General features: G+C 48.6%; 2 protein-coding genes across 3 annotated transcripts in view; both read right to left on the bottom strand.

The window, feature by feature from the left end:
* The window catches only part of BABAM1 (BRISC and BRCA1 A complex member 1), a 58,948-nt gene continuing 40,921 nt past the window's right edge, over window positions 1–18,027 (bottom strand). The window contains exon 10 of the mRNA XM_081846300.1: window positions 1–11. The gene's annotated coding sequence lies outside the window, so the exon portion shown is untranslated. The remainder of the gene's footprint in view (window positions 12–18,027) is intronic.
* The window catches only part of USHBP1 (USH1 protein network component harmonin binding protein 1), a 28,664-nt gene continuing 25,087 nt past the window's right edge, over window positions 14,451–18,027 (bottom strand). The window contains exons 13-15 of one of the 2 annotated variants that reach the window (XM_081846117.1): window positions 17,343–17,464; window positions 15,816–15,950; window positions 14,451–14,712 (exon numbers count right to left, since the gene is read on the bottom strand). In XM_081846117.1, coding sequence (XP_081702243.1) covers window positions 14,544–14,712; window positions 15,816–15,950; window positions 17,343–17,464 — 426 coding nt within the window. In that variant the 3' untranslated portion in view covers window positions 14,451–14,543. Of the gene's footprint in view, window positions 14,713–15,815; window positions 15,951–17,342; window positions 17,546–18,027 lie in introns of both variants that reach the window. The other variant, XM_081846118.1, reaches the window with a different exon arrangement.

The following is an 18,027-nucleotide window of genomic DNA, read 5'->3' as shown; positions in this document are numbered from 1 at the left end:
GTGTCCTTCAGCTCTCTATATTGGACAAACAGGCCAGACCTTACGCCAAAGAATAAACGGACATAAATCCGACATCAGGAACCACAAGACAGAAAAACCAGTAGGAGAACACTTCAATCTCCCAGGACATTCTATACAAGATCTCAAAGTAGCTGTTCTATTACAAAGGAATTTCAGAAATAGACTGGAAAGAGAAGCTGCTGAATTGCAACTTATCACCAAACTTAAAACTATGGAGAGACCTGGTTTGAACAAAGACATTGGATTCTTATCTCATTATACATGACAAAGCCATTTTTCACCTTCTCACCCCTTGCTTTTTCCTGTTAGACCTATTGCAGTCGTTAAGAGTCGTCAACAGGCTCATCGCAGCTATCTGCCAATCACCCATTCCCACCACCCTTCTGAGTAATACCCCTCCCCACCTTCTCACTATATAGAAAGGTCCGGTGACTTCTGTTTCAGTGTATCTGAAGAAGTGTGCATGCACACGAAAGCTCATACCTAGAACTAACTCAGTTGGTCTTTAAGGTGCTACTGGAAGGAATTTTTTTATTTTGTTTTGACCATGGCAGACCAACACGGCTACCTATCTGTAACTTTAAAGACCTAAACAGCCTCAGCCCTGAGGTCCAGCTCTGAGGGCCTTCTGCTGGTTCCCTCACTGCGAGAAGTGAAGCTACAGGGAACCAGGCAGAGGGCCTTCTCAGTGGTAGCACCCGCCCTGTGGAATGCCCTCCCGTCTGATGTCAAGGAGATGAACAACTATACGACTTTCAGAAGACATCTCAAGGCAGCCCTGCATAGGGAAGTTTTTAATGGTTGATATGTTATTGTGTTTTTAATATTTCGTTGGGATCCGCCCACACTGGATCTCTTATAATGGCAATGGTGCTCACCTGAGAGGTGCAGGAACCAAGCTCTGGCTGAAAAAAGTTCTACTTTCAGCAGCCAGAAACACCATAACCAGACACTGGAGAGACCTGTCAGGAGTAAGCATGGACCAATGGGACCAAATAGCATGGGAAACAGCCTTACTAGAAAAATTAACCAATAAACTGAAACTGACACAGGGACAAATAGAAGAAGACGCTCCCCTTTATCACACACACACAGCCCAACAAGACAGTGACAAAAATCCACCAACAGCATACAAATCAATATGGCTAACCTGATCCAAAAGACCCACCCACCCCACTCACACGTGAAAACAAAGACCACCTCAGCCAACCACAAATGAACAGCCACACCCTGGGCCAGGGTTTCTCAACCTGTGGGTCCCCAGATGTTGTTGGACTACAACTCCCATCATCCCTGAGCTCTGGCCTTGCGAGCTAGGGGTGATGGGAGTTGTAGTTCAGCAACATCTGGGGACCCACAGGTTGAGACAGGCTGCCCTAGGCCAACCCCAACTCTCTCGCCACCAAAGGAACACAAGCAAACAGCAGAGAACCTGCACAAGCAACGCTGACCCCAAACCCTACAATATAGTAAGTAAAATAGAAACATCGCCCCCCGACTCCCCCATCTTCCCCACCCACCTCTTTCCCCCTCTTCTTCCTAATGTCTCAACAAATGAAACCGATTTGTAAAAATGTTACATGGGTGGGAAAATACGAGAGAGGGACATTGAACACACTTTTGTAAATCAACAAAATCTTAAATTTAAAAAAGTTGTTGTTGTTGTTGTGATTATTATTATCTCCTTTAATATGCATTATAAAATGAAACAATAAATCTCACCCCCCCACACACACACTGCCTCTCCTCCATCACATTCAGGGGACCCCACAGCACACTTCACACACACCCCCGGCAGGGGAAAAAGTCATTTCTGTTGCAACACAGAGGATTCAGTCACTCATGGCTTCCCAGGATGCAATAATATTTCAGCTGCTTGGAGGAGTTGGGAGGAGAGAAAGAGAGAGGCTCTCATTCCAGCAGCAGTTCCAAAGTTTGAACTCGCCCCCCCCCTCGCCTCTTTCTCCATCACGTGTGGCGACCTCTGCCCTCTCGCCTTGCCAGCGGAGTTGCCATTTGACCTGCCTGGACTCTGGAACGCAGGCGAAGGGAGGGGGTGAGAGGCATGCAATAAGGGAGGGGACACCCACCCACCGGGCTGGGCAGTTGTGGAGAAACATCTGTTCGGATGTTGCCAAGCAGGGGAAGTTGCTGGGGGGGGGGTGGACACACCAGGCACTAGGACGAGGAATGGCAAGTAGCCTGCACCCCTCTGCAGAACGAGGCCTGCTAATGCCCAGGTTTCCTTTTGCAAAATGGGCTCGTCGGGGAGCAGAAAGACAGACTCAAAAGCCCCATTTGCACCATCATTTGACAGGCTTCCCCCAAGGAACCACGGGAACTGTAGTTTGTCCAGGGTGCTGAGGTTCTTAGGAGACCCTTAAAGGTAAAGGGACCCCTGACCATTAGGTCTAGTCGTGGCCGACTCTGGGGTTGCAGCGCTCATCTCGCTTTATTGGCCAAGGGAGCCGGCGTACAGCTTCCGGGTCATGTGGCCAGCAGGACGAAGCCGCTTCTGGCGAACCAGAGCAGCGCACGGAAACGCCGTTTGCCTTCCTGCCGGAGCGGTACCTATTTATCTACTTGCACTTTGACGTGCTTTCGGACTGCTAGGTTGGCAGGAGCAGGGACCGAGCAACGGGAGCTCACCCCGTCGCAGGGATTCGAACCTCCGACCTTCTGATCGGCAAGTCCTAGGCTCTGTGGTTTAATCCACAGCGCCACCTGCGTCCCTTAGGAGACCCTTAGGAGGGTTCTTAGTGCCCTCCAACAGCTACAGTTCCCAGAATGGTTTAATACTTGGATTTTGAAAAATACTGGTTTGCAAAAGACAGGATGGTTGGCTTTTAATACTATATTTAGCTGCAGGACAGGGAACCGGAAATATTTCTCTCTTTTTCTCTCTCTTCTTTCACTTTTTAAGTTTCTTCCTTCTGCCCCTGTTCCTTTTCAGACTAAGTAGCTGTTTTATTTCAGTGGGATGTTATTATTAGAGACTCTCCTGGTGTCCCTATTTTCCAGGGGCAGTGCCAGATTCACTGAAGGCATCCTAGTTTCTGATCTAATCCAGGAACGTCCCTCTTTCCTTAGGACGTCCCCATTTTCATCAGGAAAATGTTGGAGGGTCTGGAGTTATGCGACCCCCGAGCCAAGGAGATAAGTAACTATACAACCTTCAGAAGACATCTGAAGGCAGCCCTGGACAGGGAAGTTTTTTCATATTTCATGTTTCCTTTTGTTTTTTTATCTGTTGGAAGCTGCCCAAAGTGGCTACGGCAACCCAGTCAAATGAGCAGGGTATTAAATATATATATATATTATTAGTATTATTTTCATTGGACAAATGTTGGAGGCATTCCCAGTCGAGAAATCATGGCTCTTCAAGGCGACCCATCAGTGTTTGTATTTGGGGAGGGGGCACAATTAAAGGGCATCCCACACAAGGACTTGGGGCCTTTTTGTGGGCTCCTCCACCCTTATTCAGAATAGGATTCCTCGCAAGAAAAGGGAAAAGTTGACAGCTATGAAGAGCAGAAGCTGGGTGGGGGGGACTGGTTGCCCTCCCCCTTTTCCACCGCAAACCCCTTTTCATCAGCGCCCCCCCTCCTCGCTCAAGCTTGACCTCCCCACACAAAGCTCTTGCCCCCAATTTGAATCAGAAAAGGGAGCTGGAGTAGAGAGCAGTGACCTTCAACCTGGGGGTCAAACCCTCCATCCCTGCTGTCAGGATGGGGCGGGGGGGGGGAGACACAGGCCATGTTCCCCTGGGAAACCTACTGCGGAGAGGGGGGGCGTTGTTTGGGGAGGGGGGAGAAGGGGCCTGGGGATTGGGGGAGGAAGGGCACTGGGGAAGTAACCCCCCCCCCAGCCTCCTTCCATCCCCCGCAAAAGCCAAGATGTGGGGAATGGGGATGGATCGAGTGGGGGGAGGGAATGCAACAAGCCCCCAAGGATTGGTGGCTGTCCTGTCTGAGCTGGGGAGTCCGCAGGGAGCCTGGCTTCTGCAGAGGGGGTGGAATGAGGGATCGCTGGGGGGTGGGACAGACAGACAGATAGCCGGAGGGGCAGGGATCAATCGATGTGTGCCCATGTGGCCGATGTCTAGGGGAGGGAGGGAGACAAAGGAGCGCTGTGCGAATTAGAGGAGGGGCAGATATCTGGGGAATGGAGGGGGTTGGGAATGCAGAGACCAGAGACCCCCAAAGAGATAGAGGAAGACATACAATAAGCAATATGGCTGTTGGATCAGGCCAATGGCCCACCTAGTCACAGAATGGTAGAGTTGGAATAATAATTATTATTATTATTATTATTTATTATTTATACCCCGCCCATCTGGATGGGCTTCCCAGCCACTCTGGGCGGCTTCCAACAAAGTATTAAAATACAGTAGTCTGTTAAACATTAAAAGCTTCCCTAAACAGGGCTGCCTTTAGATGTCTTCTAAAAGTCTGGTAGTTTTTCTTCTCTTTGACATCTGAATCATAGAATCATAGAATCATAAAGTTGGAAGAGACCACAAGGGCCATCGAGTCCAACCCCCTGCCAAGCAAGAAACACCATCAGAGCACTCCTGACATATGGTTGTCAAGCCTCTGCTTAAAGACCTCCAAAGAAGGAGACTCCACCACACTCCTTGGCAGCAAATTCCACTGTCAAACAGCTCTTACTGTCAGGAAGTTCTTCCTAATGTTTAGGTGGAATCTTCTTTTTTGTAGTTTGGAACCATTGCTCCGTGTCCGCTTCTCTGGAGCAGCAGAAAACAACCTTTCTCCCTCCTCTATGTGACATCCTTTTATATATTTGAACATGGCTATCATATCACCCCTTAACCTCCTCTTCTCCAGGCTAAACATGCCCAGCTCCCTTAGCCGTTCCTCATAAGGCATCGTTTCCAGGCCTTGAACCATTTTGGTTGCCCTCCTCTGGACACCTTCCAGTTTGTCAGTGTCCTTCTTGAACTGTGGTGCCCAGAACTGGACCCAGTACTCCAGGTGAGGTCTGACCAGAGCAGAATACAGTGGCACTATTACTTCCCTTGATCTAGATGCTATACTCCTATTGATGCAGCCCAGAATTGCATTGGCTTTTTTAGCTGCCGCGTCACACTGTTGGCTCATGTCAAGTTTGTGGTCAACCAAGACTCCTAGATCCTTTTCACCTTTTCATCTGGTGGGAGGGCGTTCCACAGGGCGGGCGCCACCCCCAAGAAGGCCCTCTGCCTGGTTCCCTGTAACTTGGCTTCTCGCAGTGAGGGAACCCCCAGAAGGCCCTCAGCCCTGGATCTCAGTGTCCAGGCAGAACGATGGGGGTGGAGACACTCCTTCAGGAAGGGACCACTGATGGTGATAAAGTCCATCCAGTTGGGCAAGAATCTCAACTCAAGCATCCATGACAGATGGCTATCCAACATCTGCTTAAAAACCTCCAAGGAAGGAGAGTCCACAACTTTCTGAGGGGGAACCGTTCCACTGTCAAAAGGGCCTTGCAGTGGTAGAAAGTTCTTCCGAATGTTTTGTCGCAATCTCCTTTCTTGTCACGGGTTCGAGTCCTACCCTCCAAAGCAGGAGGAAACAAGCTGGTTCCCCCTTCTACATGGCAGCCCCTTGAGATATTTGAAGATGGCTCTCAGTCTCCTTTTTCCCAGGCTAGACACCCGCAGCAAATTCTTCTCACAGTGGCCAAAGAGATGTCTGCAGAAAATCAGGAAGCAGGATTCGAACCCTCTCCCGTTCCGTGGCTTCAGGCAAGTGACCCTCAGTCCAGCTCTCTGGTCACAGCACCACGCTGGATCTTGAGCATAGCTAAGAGAGTCATTAAGGTGTCATGATTAGAGCGTCAGGCTAGGTTCTGGAGATCAGGATTCAAACCCCACATTTGGACATGAAGCTCATTGGGTGATGCCAATCACTGCCTTTTAGCCTAACCTACCTCACAGGGTTGTTGTGGGGGCTACAGAGGGTTGCCATACGCCTGGAATTCCCCAGACATTGCCAGGATTCGACTGTCGGAAACAGTGTCCCGTCGGAAATCGCTGAAATGTCCCGGAAAATCCGGAGGGATGGCAACCCATGTCGTAAGTGTTGATTTTGCTGAATTTCAATAAAAATAGCTCAAAAAATTATATTTAGTTAGGATTTTTGGGGGGAGAGGAAGTTCAAATATGGCAACCTTGGGGCTAAATGAGGAGGAACGAACCATGAGCACCACATGGAGTTCTTTGGAAAGGAAGGTGAGGTATAAATGCAAGTGAACAAACAAGAGTCAGAGCTCAAGGAGCTCAAGTTCAGTGTGGCAGGAACTCTCGGCCAGGAGCCAGCCAGCAGCAAATCGCACCATGCAAGTACAATCGGCACAGATGCAGAGAAGCTCATCCCCGTGGATCAGTTGCTGAGGATGAAAGTCCCTGCCTCCCCACATCCGTCTAAGTTCCCTGCTTTCCAGGGTTTCCCCCAAGCAATCAGAGACTACGCCTGCCTACAGCCAACCTATCCTCCGCCCTTTTCATGTCTCTCCTGGTTCTGGGAGACCAGCGGGGAGGGGAGTTGGTTGCAGCAGAGAGAGATAAAACTTTATTCGCATTAGCCAATGGCCATAGCAACAGTAAAACATTACAGTATACGCAGAAAAGGAAATTTGATATAAGAGCACAATTTAAAGTCCTGAATCAGCCGTCAGTTAGTGGCCCTTATTCTGATTGCCCCTCCTATGAACCTAGCCACCTTTGCTGTTATCTGCGCATTTTGATCTGATAGGAGAAAGGACATTGCGGCAGTGGTTGAGCGCCCTGGGATGGTTAGTACGAGTGGGGTGATGATCTCGTTCCTCAGGTCTTTGCAGAGAGTGCAAGACAGGAGGACGTGTGCCGCTGTTTTGGTGCTACCGTCTCCACAGGGGCAAAGACGTTTCTCAAGCGGGATCTTTTGGAATCGACCCTCAAGTACCGCAGACGGCAAAACACCCAGTCTTGCAAGTGTAAAAGCACGTCTGTATTTTGGGATAATAAGTTTGTGCAGGTATGGGGCCAGAGAATCAAAATGGAGAGGTGGAAACTGAACGTGCCAAGGGCAGAATTTCCTTATAGTGGCCAGGTTGTTCTGATGCTCAATATCTTTTAGACGTTGACCAGTTAGACCGTTTGCTTTAGTGGAGCCCATAGTGAGTAGGTGTTGTGGGGAGAGGCCACAAGAGGGAAGTTTTTGATAGATGGTTTTAAGCCAGGCACTTTTATGGGAGTCTTGAAGTATTAGGGATAGTAAACCGAGGGGGATTTGAGTTTAGGTGGAGCCAGAAGTTAAGAGTTCTTTGCCAAGTCCGTACTTCTACTGATGGGAGACTTCCCTCCAGTCTCAATTATGCATTTGGGACGCATGGCGGTACAGAAAAAATCCTGGTTGCAGCAGGATGGGGAGACATCTGTGACTTTTTACCAGCCAGACTCCCTCTCTCCCTCCTGGCCTCCCTCCAGTCCTGCTTCAGCTTTTGCCTCCGATTCTGGACTGCTCTCTGCCACGGACTCTCCCCGCTCACTAAACCCCGTTGCCTCCTCAGCTTCCACCACATCCTCTTCTCAGTCTTCTCCCTCTCCCTACTCATTGTCTCCCCACTTCCTATCCCCGGGCTCTGAGCCTTCTCCCCTTGGGGATTCCCCGGCTGGTTCCTCCCACCATTCCACTCACCCAGCAGTTCCCTCTCCCAGCCTCGGTCTTCCGACCTGCAGTATGGGTATAATGGGCCTGCGGTGCCTTGTTGTTGCAGGATTGCAGCGCTGCACATAACTGTTTGGAACACTTTAAGTGCTTTTAAGTTACAGATGTAAGTCGCTGAAACCGGTTTAATCTGCAAGGGTAAAATCCAGGCAGCTGTTCCCAATACAGTCCCTCCAGCTGAGTTTTTCCTGAGCCAAGAGGGAGAACCGGTGCTCTTTGCTGCTCTCGGGCAATGGCAAAGTTAAGCCTTGCTGGCATTTTTGCACCTTCCCTCAGAAACGAAATCTAACCCACTTCCGCTCTTGCCACAAGCCCTGCTCTCTGTAGACCATCAAGGGGGGGGGGATGGTTCACCACACAATCATGTCCCACGCATGCACACACACAAACACACACACGCTTCCCTGCCCACATTTCCATCTGAAAGCCACGCCATCCTCGAATCAGCTGCCCTTTGACACTTGGACCCTGGCTGGCGACAATGAAAAGCTTCAAAGAATGTTTGCAGGAAGGAAAATTAATAGCTTTTCGTCCCGTCCCCCCTTCTCTGCTCGAAGATGGATTTCTCTAGCCCCCCCTAGCCAAACAGAGGGAGTGTCAAGAAAACATGACCGGCAGCCAGATTCCATCCTAACATGCAGGGATGATGGTCTGTGGGCAATTTCCCCCTGTACGCACTGTTCATCCATGTATAATTCCATCTCCCCCAATCCAAATCTCTCCTCCTCCTCATGCATTCCTTTCCCCAAAGCCGTCTAACCATTCTACCTTCCCAGACGACGCAAAAGTTTACAACTGCCCTGGGAATTCGGAAAAGGCCAACAAATTTTCGGTTTTCTTTGTTTGGTTTTGATTAATAAATAAATGAGGATTTGCAAATGCAAGAAAAAAGGAGGCGAGGGTATTTCACGGCCTACAGAAACGTCCCGGAGAGAGACAGTTTTGCCAGCGCCATCGTGCAACGCCTTGCAAAATTCATAGGCAAAACAACACAAAGATGAAGCATTTACGAGGCCTGACAGCCAGGAATTTCTCATCCAGCCTTTCGTAACATCAGCAGCCGGGGGAAAGAGTGTTGAATTTTACATTTCCTTAAGGAGGCGGTTAATTTTATTTTATAAACGATACTTTTATTATTGCTGATCATTATTGATTATTTGTCGTCGTTTAAAATAATCACCTGCCCAGAGTTCCCTTTAAAAAACGTGGCATTAATATTAAAGCAGAATCTTAGAAACAGTTTTGCAATTGCAAAACTTAGAAGCTGCACCTCAAGGGTGGAAAGGCAAAGCAAGGGGAGCTGCGTCATCAAATAATAATAATAATAATAATAATAATAATAATAATACCCTGCCCATCTAACAGGGTTTCCCCAGCCACTCTGGGCAGCTTCCAACATATATAAATAAAACACTAAACTTTAAAAAACGTCCCTATACAGTGCTGTCTTCAAATGTCTTCTAAAGGTTGACTAGTTACTCATATCCTTGGCTCAGCGATCACATAACTCCAGACCAGGCATCCCCAAACTCAGCCCTCCAGATATTTTGGGACTACAATTCCCATCATCCCTGACCGCTGGTACTGTTAGCTAGGGATGATGGGAGTTGTAGTCCCAAAACATCTGGAGGGCTGAGTTTGGGGATGTGTGCTCCAGAACCTCCAACATTTCACTGATGAAAATAGGGAAAGCAGGATGTTCTGCGATCAAATCCTGGAACGCGGGTGGCGCTGTGGGTTAAACCACAGAGCCTAGGACTTGCCGATCAGAAGGTTGGCGGTTCGAATCCCCGCGACGGGGTGAGCTCCTGTTGCTCAGTCCCTGCTCCTGCCCACCTAGCCGGCTCCCTTGGCCAGGAAAGCGAGATGAGCGCCACAACCCCAGAGTCATCTGCAACCAGACCTAACGGTCAGGGCTAAAAGGTAAAGGGACCCCTGACCATTAGGTCCAGTCGTGGCCGACTCTGGGGTTGTGGCACTCATCTTGCTTTATTGGCCGAGGGAGCCGGCGTACAGCTTCCAGGTCATGTGGCCAGCAGGACTAAGCCGCTTCTGGCAAACCAGAGCAGCACACGGAAACGCCATTTACCTTCCCGCCGGAGTGGTACCTATTTATCTACTTGCGCTTGGATGTGCTTTCAAACTGCTAGGTTGGCAGGAGCAGGGACCAAGCAACCGGAGCTCACCCTGTTGCAGGGATTCGAACCACCGACCTTCTGATCGGCAAGCCCAAGAGGCTCTGTGGTTTAATCCACAGCGCCACCTGTGTCCCTACGGTCGGGGTACCTTTACCTTTTAAGGGAAAGCAGGACATTCCGGGATCAAATCAGAAACCGGGATGGCTTTTGTAAATCCGGTTCTGTCCCTAGAAAATAGGGACACCAGGATACCCCAGTAGGCCATTGGAACACCCTAAATTAGATTGCAATAAAGAAGAAGTATATTTTATTCTTATTATTACATTTCTGAAAGCCCCCGAGCGATCAAGGGCTTCAAGCAGGGAGAGTAGAGTCCTCCTGTCTTGACATCTGCGTTACGCTGCCGCACCCAGGGGAGACGGACAGAGACATATTGACTCCCTTAATAAGGCAGGGGGTGGGCAGACAGGGCTCAGGCTGCCTGCGAGCCTTAAAGTAGAAGCAGAGAATCGTGGAGTTGGAAGGGACCCCTGAAGGTAATTTAGCTCAACCCGCACAATGCAGGAATGACCCACAGGACTGGAGGGGGGCGAAAAAAGGAGCGTCAGAGGGAGAAAGCCTTTTGCAGTCGAAAAGAGGGGAAAGGCATTTCTGAAATGATACTCTCGCAATCATCCTCTGTGCCATTTGTCCTCCCCCCCCCCCTTCAACATGACAGCCCTTGAGATATTTAAAGATGGTTTTCCTATCTCCTCTCAGTCTCCTCTTCTCCAGGTGGTGCTGTGGTTTAAACCACTGAGCCTAGGACTTGCAGATCAGAAGGTCGGTGGTTCGAATCCCCGCAATGGGGTGAGCTCCCGTTGCTCGGTCCCTGCTCCTGCCACCCTAGCAGTTTGAAAGCACGTCAAAGTGCAAGTAGATAAATAGGTACCACTCCGGCGGGAAGGTAAACGGCATTTCTGTGTGCTGCTCTGGTTCGCCAGAAGCGGCTTAGTCATGCTGGCCACATGCATGAGCTGTACGCAGGCTCCCTCAGCCAATAAAGCGAGATGAGCGCCGCAACCCCAGAGTCGGCCACAATTGGACCTAATGGTCAGGGGTACCTTTACCTTTACCTTTACCTCCCATCTCCTCTCAGTCTCCTCTTTTCCAGGCTAAACATACCCAGCTTCCTTCAACCGTTCCTCATCAGGCTTGCCTTCCAGACCTCCAAAATGTGAATCAGGAATGTTTTGAGAATGTGAAATATCCCTTTCGGCTGAAAGGCAGTCCCTATCATGAGATCTTATACAGGCTTTCCCAAGACCTCCATCCTGCTCCAACCCCCCCCCTCCCACAACCCCCCCACCCCTTCACTCTCGGCCTGACCTCCAGATTTTTTTTGGGGGGGGAGAGCTTGACCCCTGCTATCAGATTCCCTATATTTGGGTGTGTGCGTGGAATTTTAATTAGCATAAGATAAATCAGCCCGGAAGGGGGGAATCGAGTCTAGCAGCGTGGGAGGAGGGGACAGAAAGGCAGACTGGGTTTTTTTGGGGGGGGGTCAGTATGGCCACGACCCCTGGATTTGGTCCCCAGCCAGGAGTCTGGTTTCGAAAACTTCTCCTTTGTGGGGGTCACTGACTCCGTTGTCTAGCGAATATTTATCAAACCCCTGCCTCTCACCTTTGATCTTGCTGACAGCGGTGAACATTTTTTTTTCAAAAAAGAGGGATGTTTTTTTTGGGGGGGGGGAGAAGGGGGTCGTCCGAGAATTCAGATGATAAGGGTCAGGAGGTATGAAGGGAGGCTAAGGGTCACCTCCTAGGAAGCAAGAAGAAAGAAAATCAAACCTAGGGTTTGATTGATTTATATATTGTTTTTTATTATTTTCTCTAGGCTTCAGTGTTTTATTTGCATCGGGTCTCATCCAGCAAAGCTTGACTGGCAGTAGAAAAATGGACCTAAGGCAGTCGTTTGTCATGGATGCTTTTGTTGAGATTCCTGCGTGGCAGGGGGTTGGAATAGATGGCCCCTGGAGGTCCCTTGCAACTACACAATTTCTATGATTCTAGAATTCTAGCGCCTACTCTAAGTAGGACTTAGGCCTGCATTTGTGTGTGTGTGTGTTTTTTTTAAGCCTGCTTTTTCTCAGTATGGTTGCCAGAGAAATAAATTCACAGTGGCAGAAGGTGGGAAGGGGGCCACCAACAATGCAGATGTGCTGTTAGAACTGTTCTGTGTGATGTTAAAAAAAATCATAGAAACATAGTGTTGGAAGGGACCCAAAGGTCATCTAGCCCAACCCGCTGAAATGCAGGAATCTTTCGCCCAACATGGGTCTCGAACCCACAACCCTGAGATTAAAAATCTCACGCTCTTCCAACCGGTATTTCTGTATTTGCCAACGTTTGTGCGGTTTTATTTCTGTGTCTTCGCTTGCCGACTCTTGATTGCAAATCGCTACGGGATTCACACGTTCAGTAAACCTGAATCTCTATGTCCTCATCAGCAACCTCAATCTTTGGTTCTTGGTTAACTACTGGATTGCGTAGAAGGTTGTTCACACTCTGAATCCACCTACTGAAATTGGAGGATGGGATTCATTCAAGGCCCATTCATTAAAATGCTTAAAAACCCATTGACTTCAGTAGGTCTACATGGAGTATGGCTCTTGTGCAAAGGTGCCCCCTGGTGGATGTCAGCAGTCTGGCCTCTTCCTCCTCCTCTTTATTATTATTATTACTTATTGAATTTATATACTTTTATACCCGGAGGTTTCGAGGCGGTTCAGAGAACAAAATCAAAACGTAAATCCACAAAATATATAATCAAAATAAAAACAACAACCCAATAGCTCCCCCCACCCCCATTATGAATCTCCTGTGAAGTTTATACAGTGGTACCTCTGGTTGCAAACGGGATCCATTCCGGAGGCCCGTTCACAACATGAAAATTATTTTATTTAATAAATTTTATTGGAATTTTATTTACAACATAATATAAACCCCCCACCCTACCCCCAATACACAACCCACCCTCATTAAACGTGAACATAACGTACAATGAGCATAACATGCAACAATACAAACAACCAAATAAAAGACTTCCTTTATCCTGTATCTGGCTTCCTTATTTACTTCTTATAAACTGTACCCTTAATGAATAATTATTAAGATTTTTCTAATTATAACTTACCCTAAATATCCACAAAGTCTCCTGCAGACATTAATCGAAACAAGTCCATGTATGTATTTTAGGGCACTGTTTTGTGAAGTATTCTCTGCATTTCCCCCATGCTTTTTGAAACTCATGTCTAGTGTGATTTCTAATTGCCTCTGTTAATCTAGCCAGTTCAATATATTCTATCAGTTTGTCTTGCATTCCTTTTTTGTTGGCACAGTTTCTTTTTTCCAGTTTTTAGCAATTAGGAGCCTTGCCGCTCCTGTGGCATAGAGGAATATTTTCTGATCTTCTCTTGCTATACCTGTGTCCATTCAGATGTCAATAATAATAATAATAATAATAATTGTATTTATACCCTACCCTTCTGGTTCAAAAACCGGGCTCAGGGCAGCTAACAACAAATTTAAAACACTTTAAAACACTTAATTATAAAAGCAGCATAAAAGACAGTATAAAAATATGAACAACAATAAAATTCAAAAATCAATTAGTTAATCCCCAGGGCTAGCTGGCTAATTGGTCCTACTTGGGCCAGCAAGGAGATCAGGGGAAATTAGCTGTGGGGTCTCAGAGCGGCTGATCTTCATAAAAGGGGAGGGAAGCGAAGGGAAATAAAAGATCAGGCTGAATTCAAAGGCCAGGCGGAATAGCTCTGTCTTACAGGCCCTGCGGAAGGAGGTTAAATCCTGCAGGGCCCTGGTTTCCTGGGACAGAGCATTCCACCAGGTCGGAGCCATCACTGAAAAGGCCCTGGCCCTGGTGGAGGAGAGTCTGACTTCCTTAGGGCCTCTAAACGATGGTTATTTATGGACCTTAAGGTCCTCTGTGGGGCAGACCAGGGGAGGCGGTTGTTTAGCGACTTATCTCCTTGGCTTGGGGGATGCATAACTCCAGACCCTCCAACATTTCTCCAATGGAAATAGGGACCACAGTTCTGGGCACCACAGTTCAAGAAGGACACTGACAAACTAGAACGTGTCCAGAGGAGGGCAACCAAAATGGTCAAAGGCCTGGAAACGATGCCTTATGAGGAACGGCTAAGGGAGCTGGGCATGTTTAGCCTGGAGAAGAGGAGGTTAAGGGGTGATATGATAGCCATGTTCAAATATATAAAAGGATGTCACATAGAGGAGGGAGGAAGCTTGTTTTCTGCTGCTCCAGAGAAGCGGACACGGAGCAATGGTTCCAAACTACAAGAAAGAAGATTCCACCTAAACATTAGGAAGAACTTCCTGACAGTAAGAGCTCTTTGACAGTGGAATTTGCTGCCAAGGAGTGTGGTGGAGTCTCCTTCTTTGGAGGTCTTTAAGCAGAGGCTTGACAACCATATGTCAGGAGTGCCCTGATGGTGTTTCCTGCTTGGCAGGGGGTTGGACTCGATGGCCCTTGTGGTCTCTTCCAACTCTAGGATTCTAGGATTCTATGATTCTACGTGTTTAGATGCCCTTTCCCCCTCCTCTCCCGACAGGACAGAGAGCCTTCTGTCCTCCCTTCCTGAGCAAGTCTTGTGCTAAGTGGAGGCTGGACTGCTCACTCTGCCCTCCAAACCGCGGAGGGTTCGCACCAGCAACTGCAACTGCCCAGCCTGCCGTTGACCCATCAGACTAATCTGCGTCTCCAGCTGGTGCAACTGGGCTTCCTGCTTCTTGCGGCCGTTCTGGTAGGCGAGGACGAGGGCGCTGGAGGGGAAGGAGAAACGGAGAAAACGGTGGAGCCAGACGGGATGGCGTTTAATAATAATAATAATAATAATAATAATAATAATAATAATAATATATTTGTACCCCGCCCATCTGGCTGGGCTTCCCCAGCCTCTCTGGGCGGCTTCCAACAAAGATTAAAAATACCGTATTTTTTGCTCTATAAGACTCACTTTTTCCCTCCTAAAAAGTAAGGGGAAATGTGTGTGCATCTTATGGAGCGAATGCAGGCTGCGCAGCTATCCCAGAAGCCAGAACAGCAAGAGGGATCGCTGCTTTCTCTGCGCAGCGATCCCTCTTGCTGTTCTGGCTTCTGGAATTCAGAATATTTTTTCCCTTGTTTTCCTCCTCCAAAAACTAGGTGCGACTTGTGGTCTGGTGCGTCTTATAGAGCGAAAAATACAGTGCATTAAAATGTCACACATTAATAACTTCCCTAAACACGGCTGCCTTCAGATGTCTTCTAAATGTCAGGTAGTTGTTCTTCTCTTTGACATCTGGTGGGAGGGTGTTCCACAGGGCGGGCGCCACCACCGAGAAGGCCCTCTGCCTGGTTCCCTGTAACCTCACTTCTCGCAGTGAGGGACCCGCCAGAAGGCCCTCGGCGCTGGACCTCAGTGTTTAGCTTAGCACGGTCCACCCTGGCTGGCAGCACAAGCTCTCTGTGATTTCAGAGAGGGAGTCTTTCTCCCCACCCCCACCTGGGACCTTCTGCAAGCAAAGCAGGTGTCCCGCAGCTAAGCTGCAACCTTTACCAGGAAAAAAAGGAAGCCAGTTTCTAGTCTAGTCTAGAGGAAGCTGCCTTCTCCTGAGTCGGACTCTTTGAGTCTCCAGTTTTGCCAACACTGGCCGGCAGTGGCTGCCCTGGGTTTTGGGCAGGGCAACATCCCCGCCAATGATTGACCTTCTGCATTCAAAGCAGGTCTTTCCCTTTCAGACAAAGCAAGATTCGAGTCCTTAGTGGTTCTGAATAGAGGGCTGGTTACCTTTTGTGGGGATTTCAGAGCAGCCGCTGGCTAGCTCGGACCAGATAAGGGGGTGCCAGGGGTCTCTTGGGGTCCCCCCCCCCAATCCAAACTTACCTGTGTGCTTTGAAAAAGTCCCTCGTGAGCTCCGTTTGCTGCGCCTCTTGAGCTCTGCTGTCCTGGCTTCTCTCTTCCAGCTCAGCCAAAAGGGAGCTGATCCGGTCTTTGAGCTCCTCGATCCTGCCGTTTACGCTAGGGGAGAACATGGAGGGAATTTTGTACCTACTGCTCTCTGCAACCGGAGCAGGCCGGCGGGAGATTGATGCCCGTAATAGCAGGAGAATCTGGGGTTGTAAACCCACCATGCCTGGCTCAGAGTTGACCCATAGGTTTCATTGAGTTTGCACTCAGTTGGAGGGGGACTTATTGGTTTGCTTCGTTCTTGCTTTCATTATGTATTTGGTGTTTTTCTCGTTCTTATTGTTATACGGCAAAATGCCCTGAAATCTACAGATGAAGGGCGGTACACAAATTTAATTAATAATAATACTATTATTATCGATGTTTTAGCTGAGATCCCTGCATTGCAGCAGATTAGACCCTTGGCGTCCCTTCCAACTCGATGATTCAATGGTTCTAATAATAACTGGGATAGCTCAGTTAGCAGAGTGTGAGACTCTTAATTTCAGAGTTGTGGGTTCGAGTTTCACATTGGGAAAATGATTCTTGCATTGCAAGGGGGTTGGACTAGATGACCCTCGTGGTCCCTTCCAATTTTACAATTCTATTGAGGATGATGATGATGATGATGATGATGATGATGGACAGTAAGGCTGGGCAATTTGGGCAGAGGGGCTCCCCCCCCCAAATTTCCACCGAGACAGCTGTGGTGCCCTCACAGAGGACTAGGCACCTTTTTGCCTACAATACATTTATTATTAAATATTTATTCACGCATTATTAATCACAATCCTCTTTGAACAGTTTCCTCTTGATCTCTCATTCTACTGGTTAGACTCGCTGATATGCCAGCCTGTAAGATTCGGTCGTCAGTAAGGTAAAGGTAAAGGGACCCCTGACCATTAGGTCCAGTCGTGACCGACTCTGGGGTTGTGGCGCTCATCTCGCTTTATTGGCCGAGGGAGCTGGCGTTCAGCTTCCGGGTCATGTGGCCAGCATGATGTGGGTCATCTGGCGAACCAGAGCAGCACACGGAAACGCCGTTTACCTTCCTGCCAGAGTGGTACCTATTTATCTACTTGCACTTTGAGGTGCTTTCGAACTGCTAGGTTGGCAGGAGCAGGGACCGAGCAATGGGAGCTCACCCCGTCATGGGGATTCGAACCGCCGACCTTCTGATCGGCAAGTCCTAGGTTCAGTGGTTTAACCCACAGCGCCACCCGTGTCCCCTTCGGCCACCAGTAGTTGCATATAAAAATAAATTCTTTTGATTCTTTGGTACATCTGACTCAATGATTCCTAAAAGGAATGCTTCTGGTCTTTTTGGCAGGGGGGAACGTCCTTTTAAGCATTCCTTTTCCGCAAAAAACCTTTAGCTGCTTTGCACGCCCACCACACAGAAATAAGCGCTTTGTGGACCCTCAAAACCGGGGAACTGCAAGCGGTGAGCTGAATCGCACTCACCGCGTTAGAGTGTTAAGAAGCCTCAGCGCCTCCGTCTTGCCTTCCTCGCCAGATTGCTCTACTCCACCATCCTCAGAAGACCGGGAAGCGTTCCTCTTGGAAGTGCAGATGGGGGCAAAATCCTGCAGTGCCACAGAGAGGAAACAGGAATGAAAAGGAGCGCCCAATTTCGTCTTCCATTCTTCGAGGACGAAACGGATGGACTATGCAGAATTGGTTAAAATAACAGGAAGGATTCGAAACGTGCGGGACCAGAGATTCTCAGGAGGCTGGAGTAAATTTACGGACTATTTGAAAAGCAATTGTGATGAACCGATTACGCTGGTAGGTTTGCAAGAAGTTTTGTAAGGTGAATTATTTGAAATATTGCAAGAAAGATAATGAGGAGAATTATTAGTTAAGGACAATTAAAGGTAATATGAAATTCAGAAATGCATAATACAGTGGTACCTGCGAGACATAAGTCAAAGTCTCTGAGTTTAGACTTTGGGATTCCCGGGCATTTCCCCATCAGGCCCCTCTTCCCCTGTTTCCACAATATGGCAATGGAGGTGATGCTATGACAATTCCAAAGGGGATGTCAAGCAGGGAGGGAAGGGGAGGCTTCTTCCCCCGTCAAAGGAACCTACATCCTGCCCTCCTCCAGGAGCATGGGAGGGGGGCAACAATGTGCTGCCCGCCCCCT

The sequence above is a fragment of the Podarcis erhardii genome (genome assembly GCF_964252035.2).
Source record: "Podarcis erhardii genome assembly, chromosome: 18".
In the NCBI taxonomy this organism is placed as follows: Eukaryota; Metazoa; Chordata; class Lepidosauria; order Squamata; family Lacertidae; genus Podarcis; species Podarcis erhardii.
Note: the sequence above shows the minus strand (reverse complement) of the source record. Positions and strands in the feature narration are given on the sequence as shown.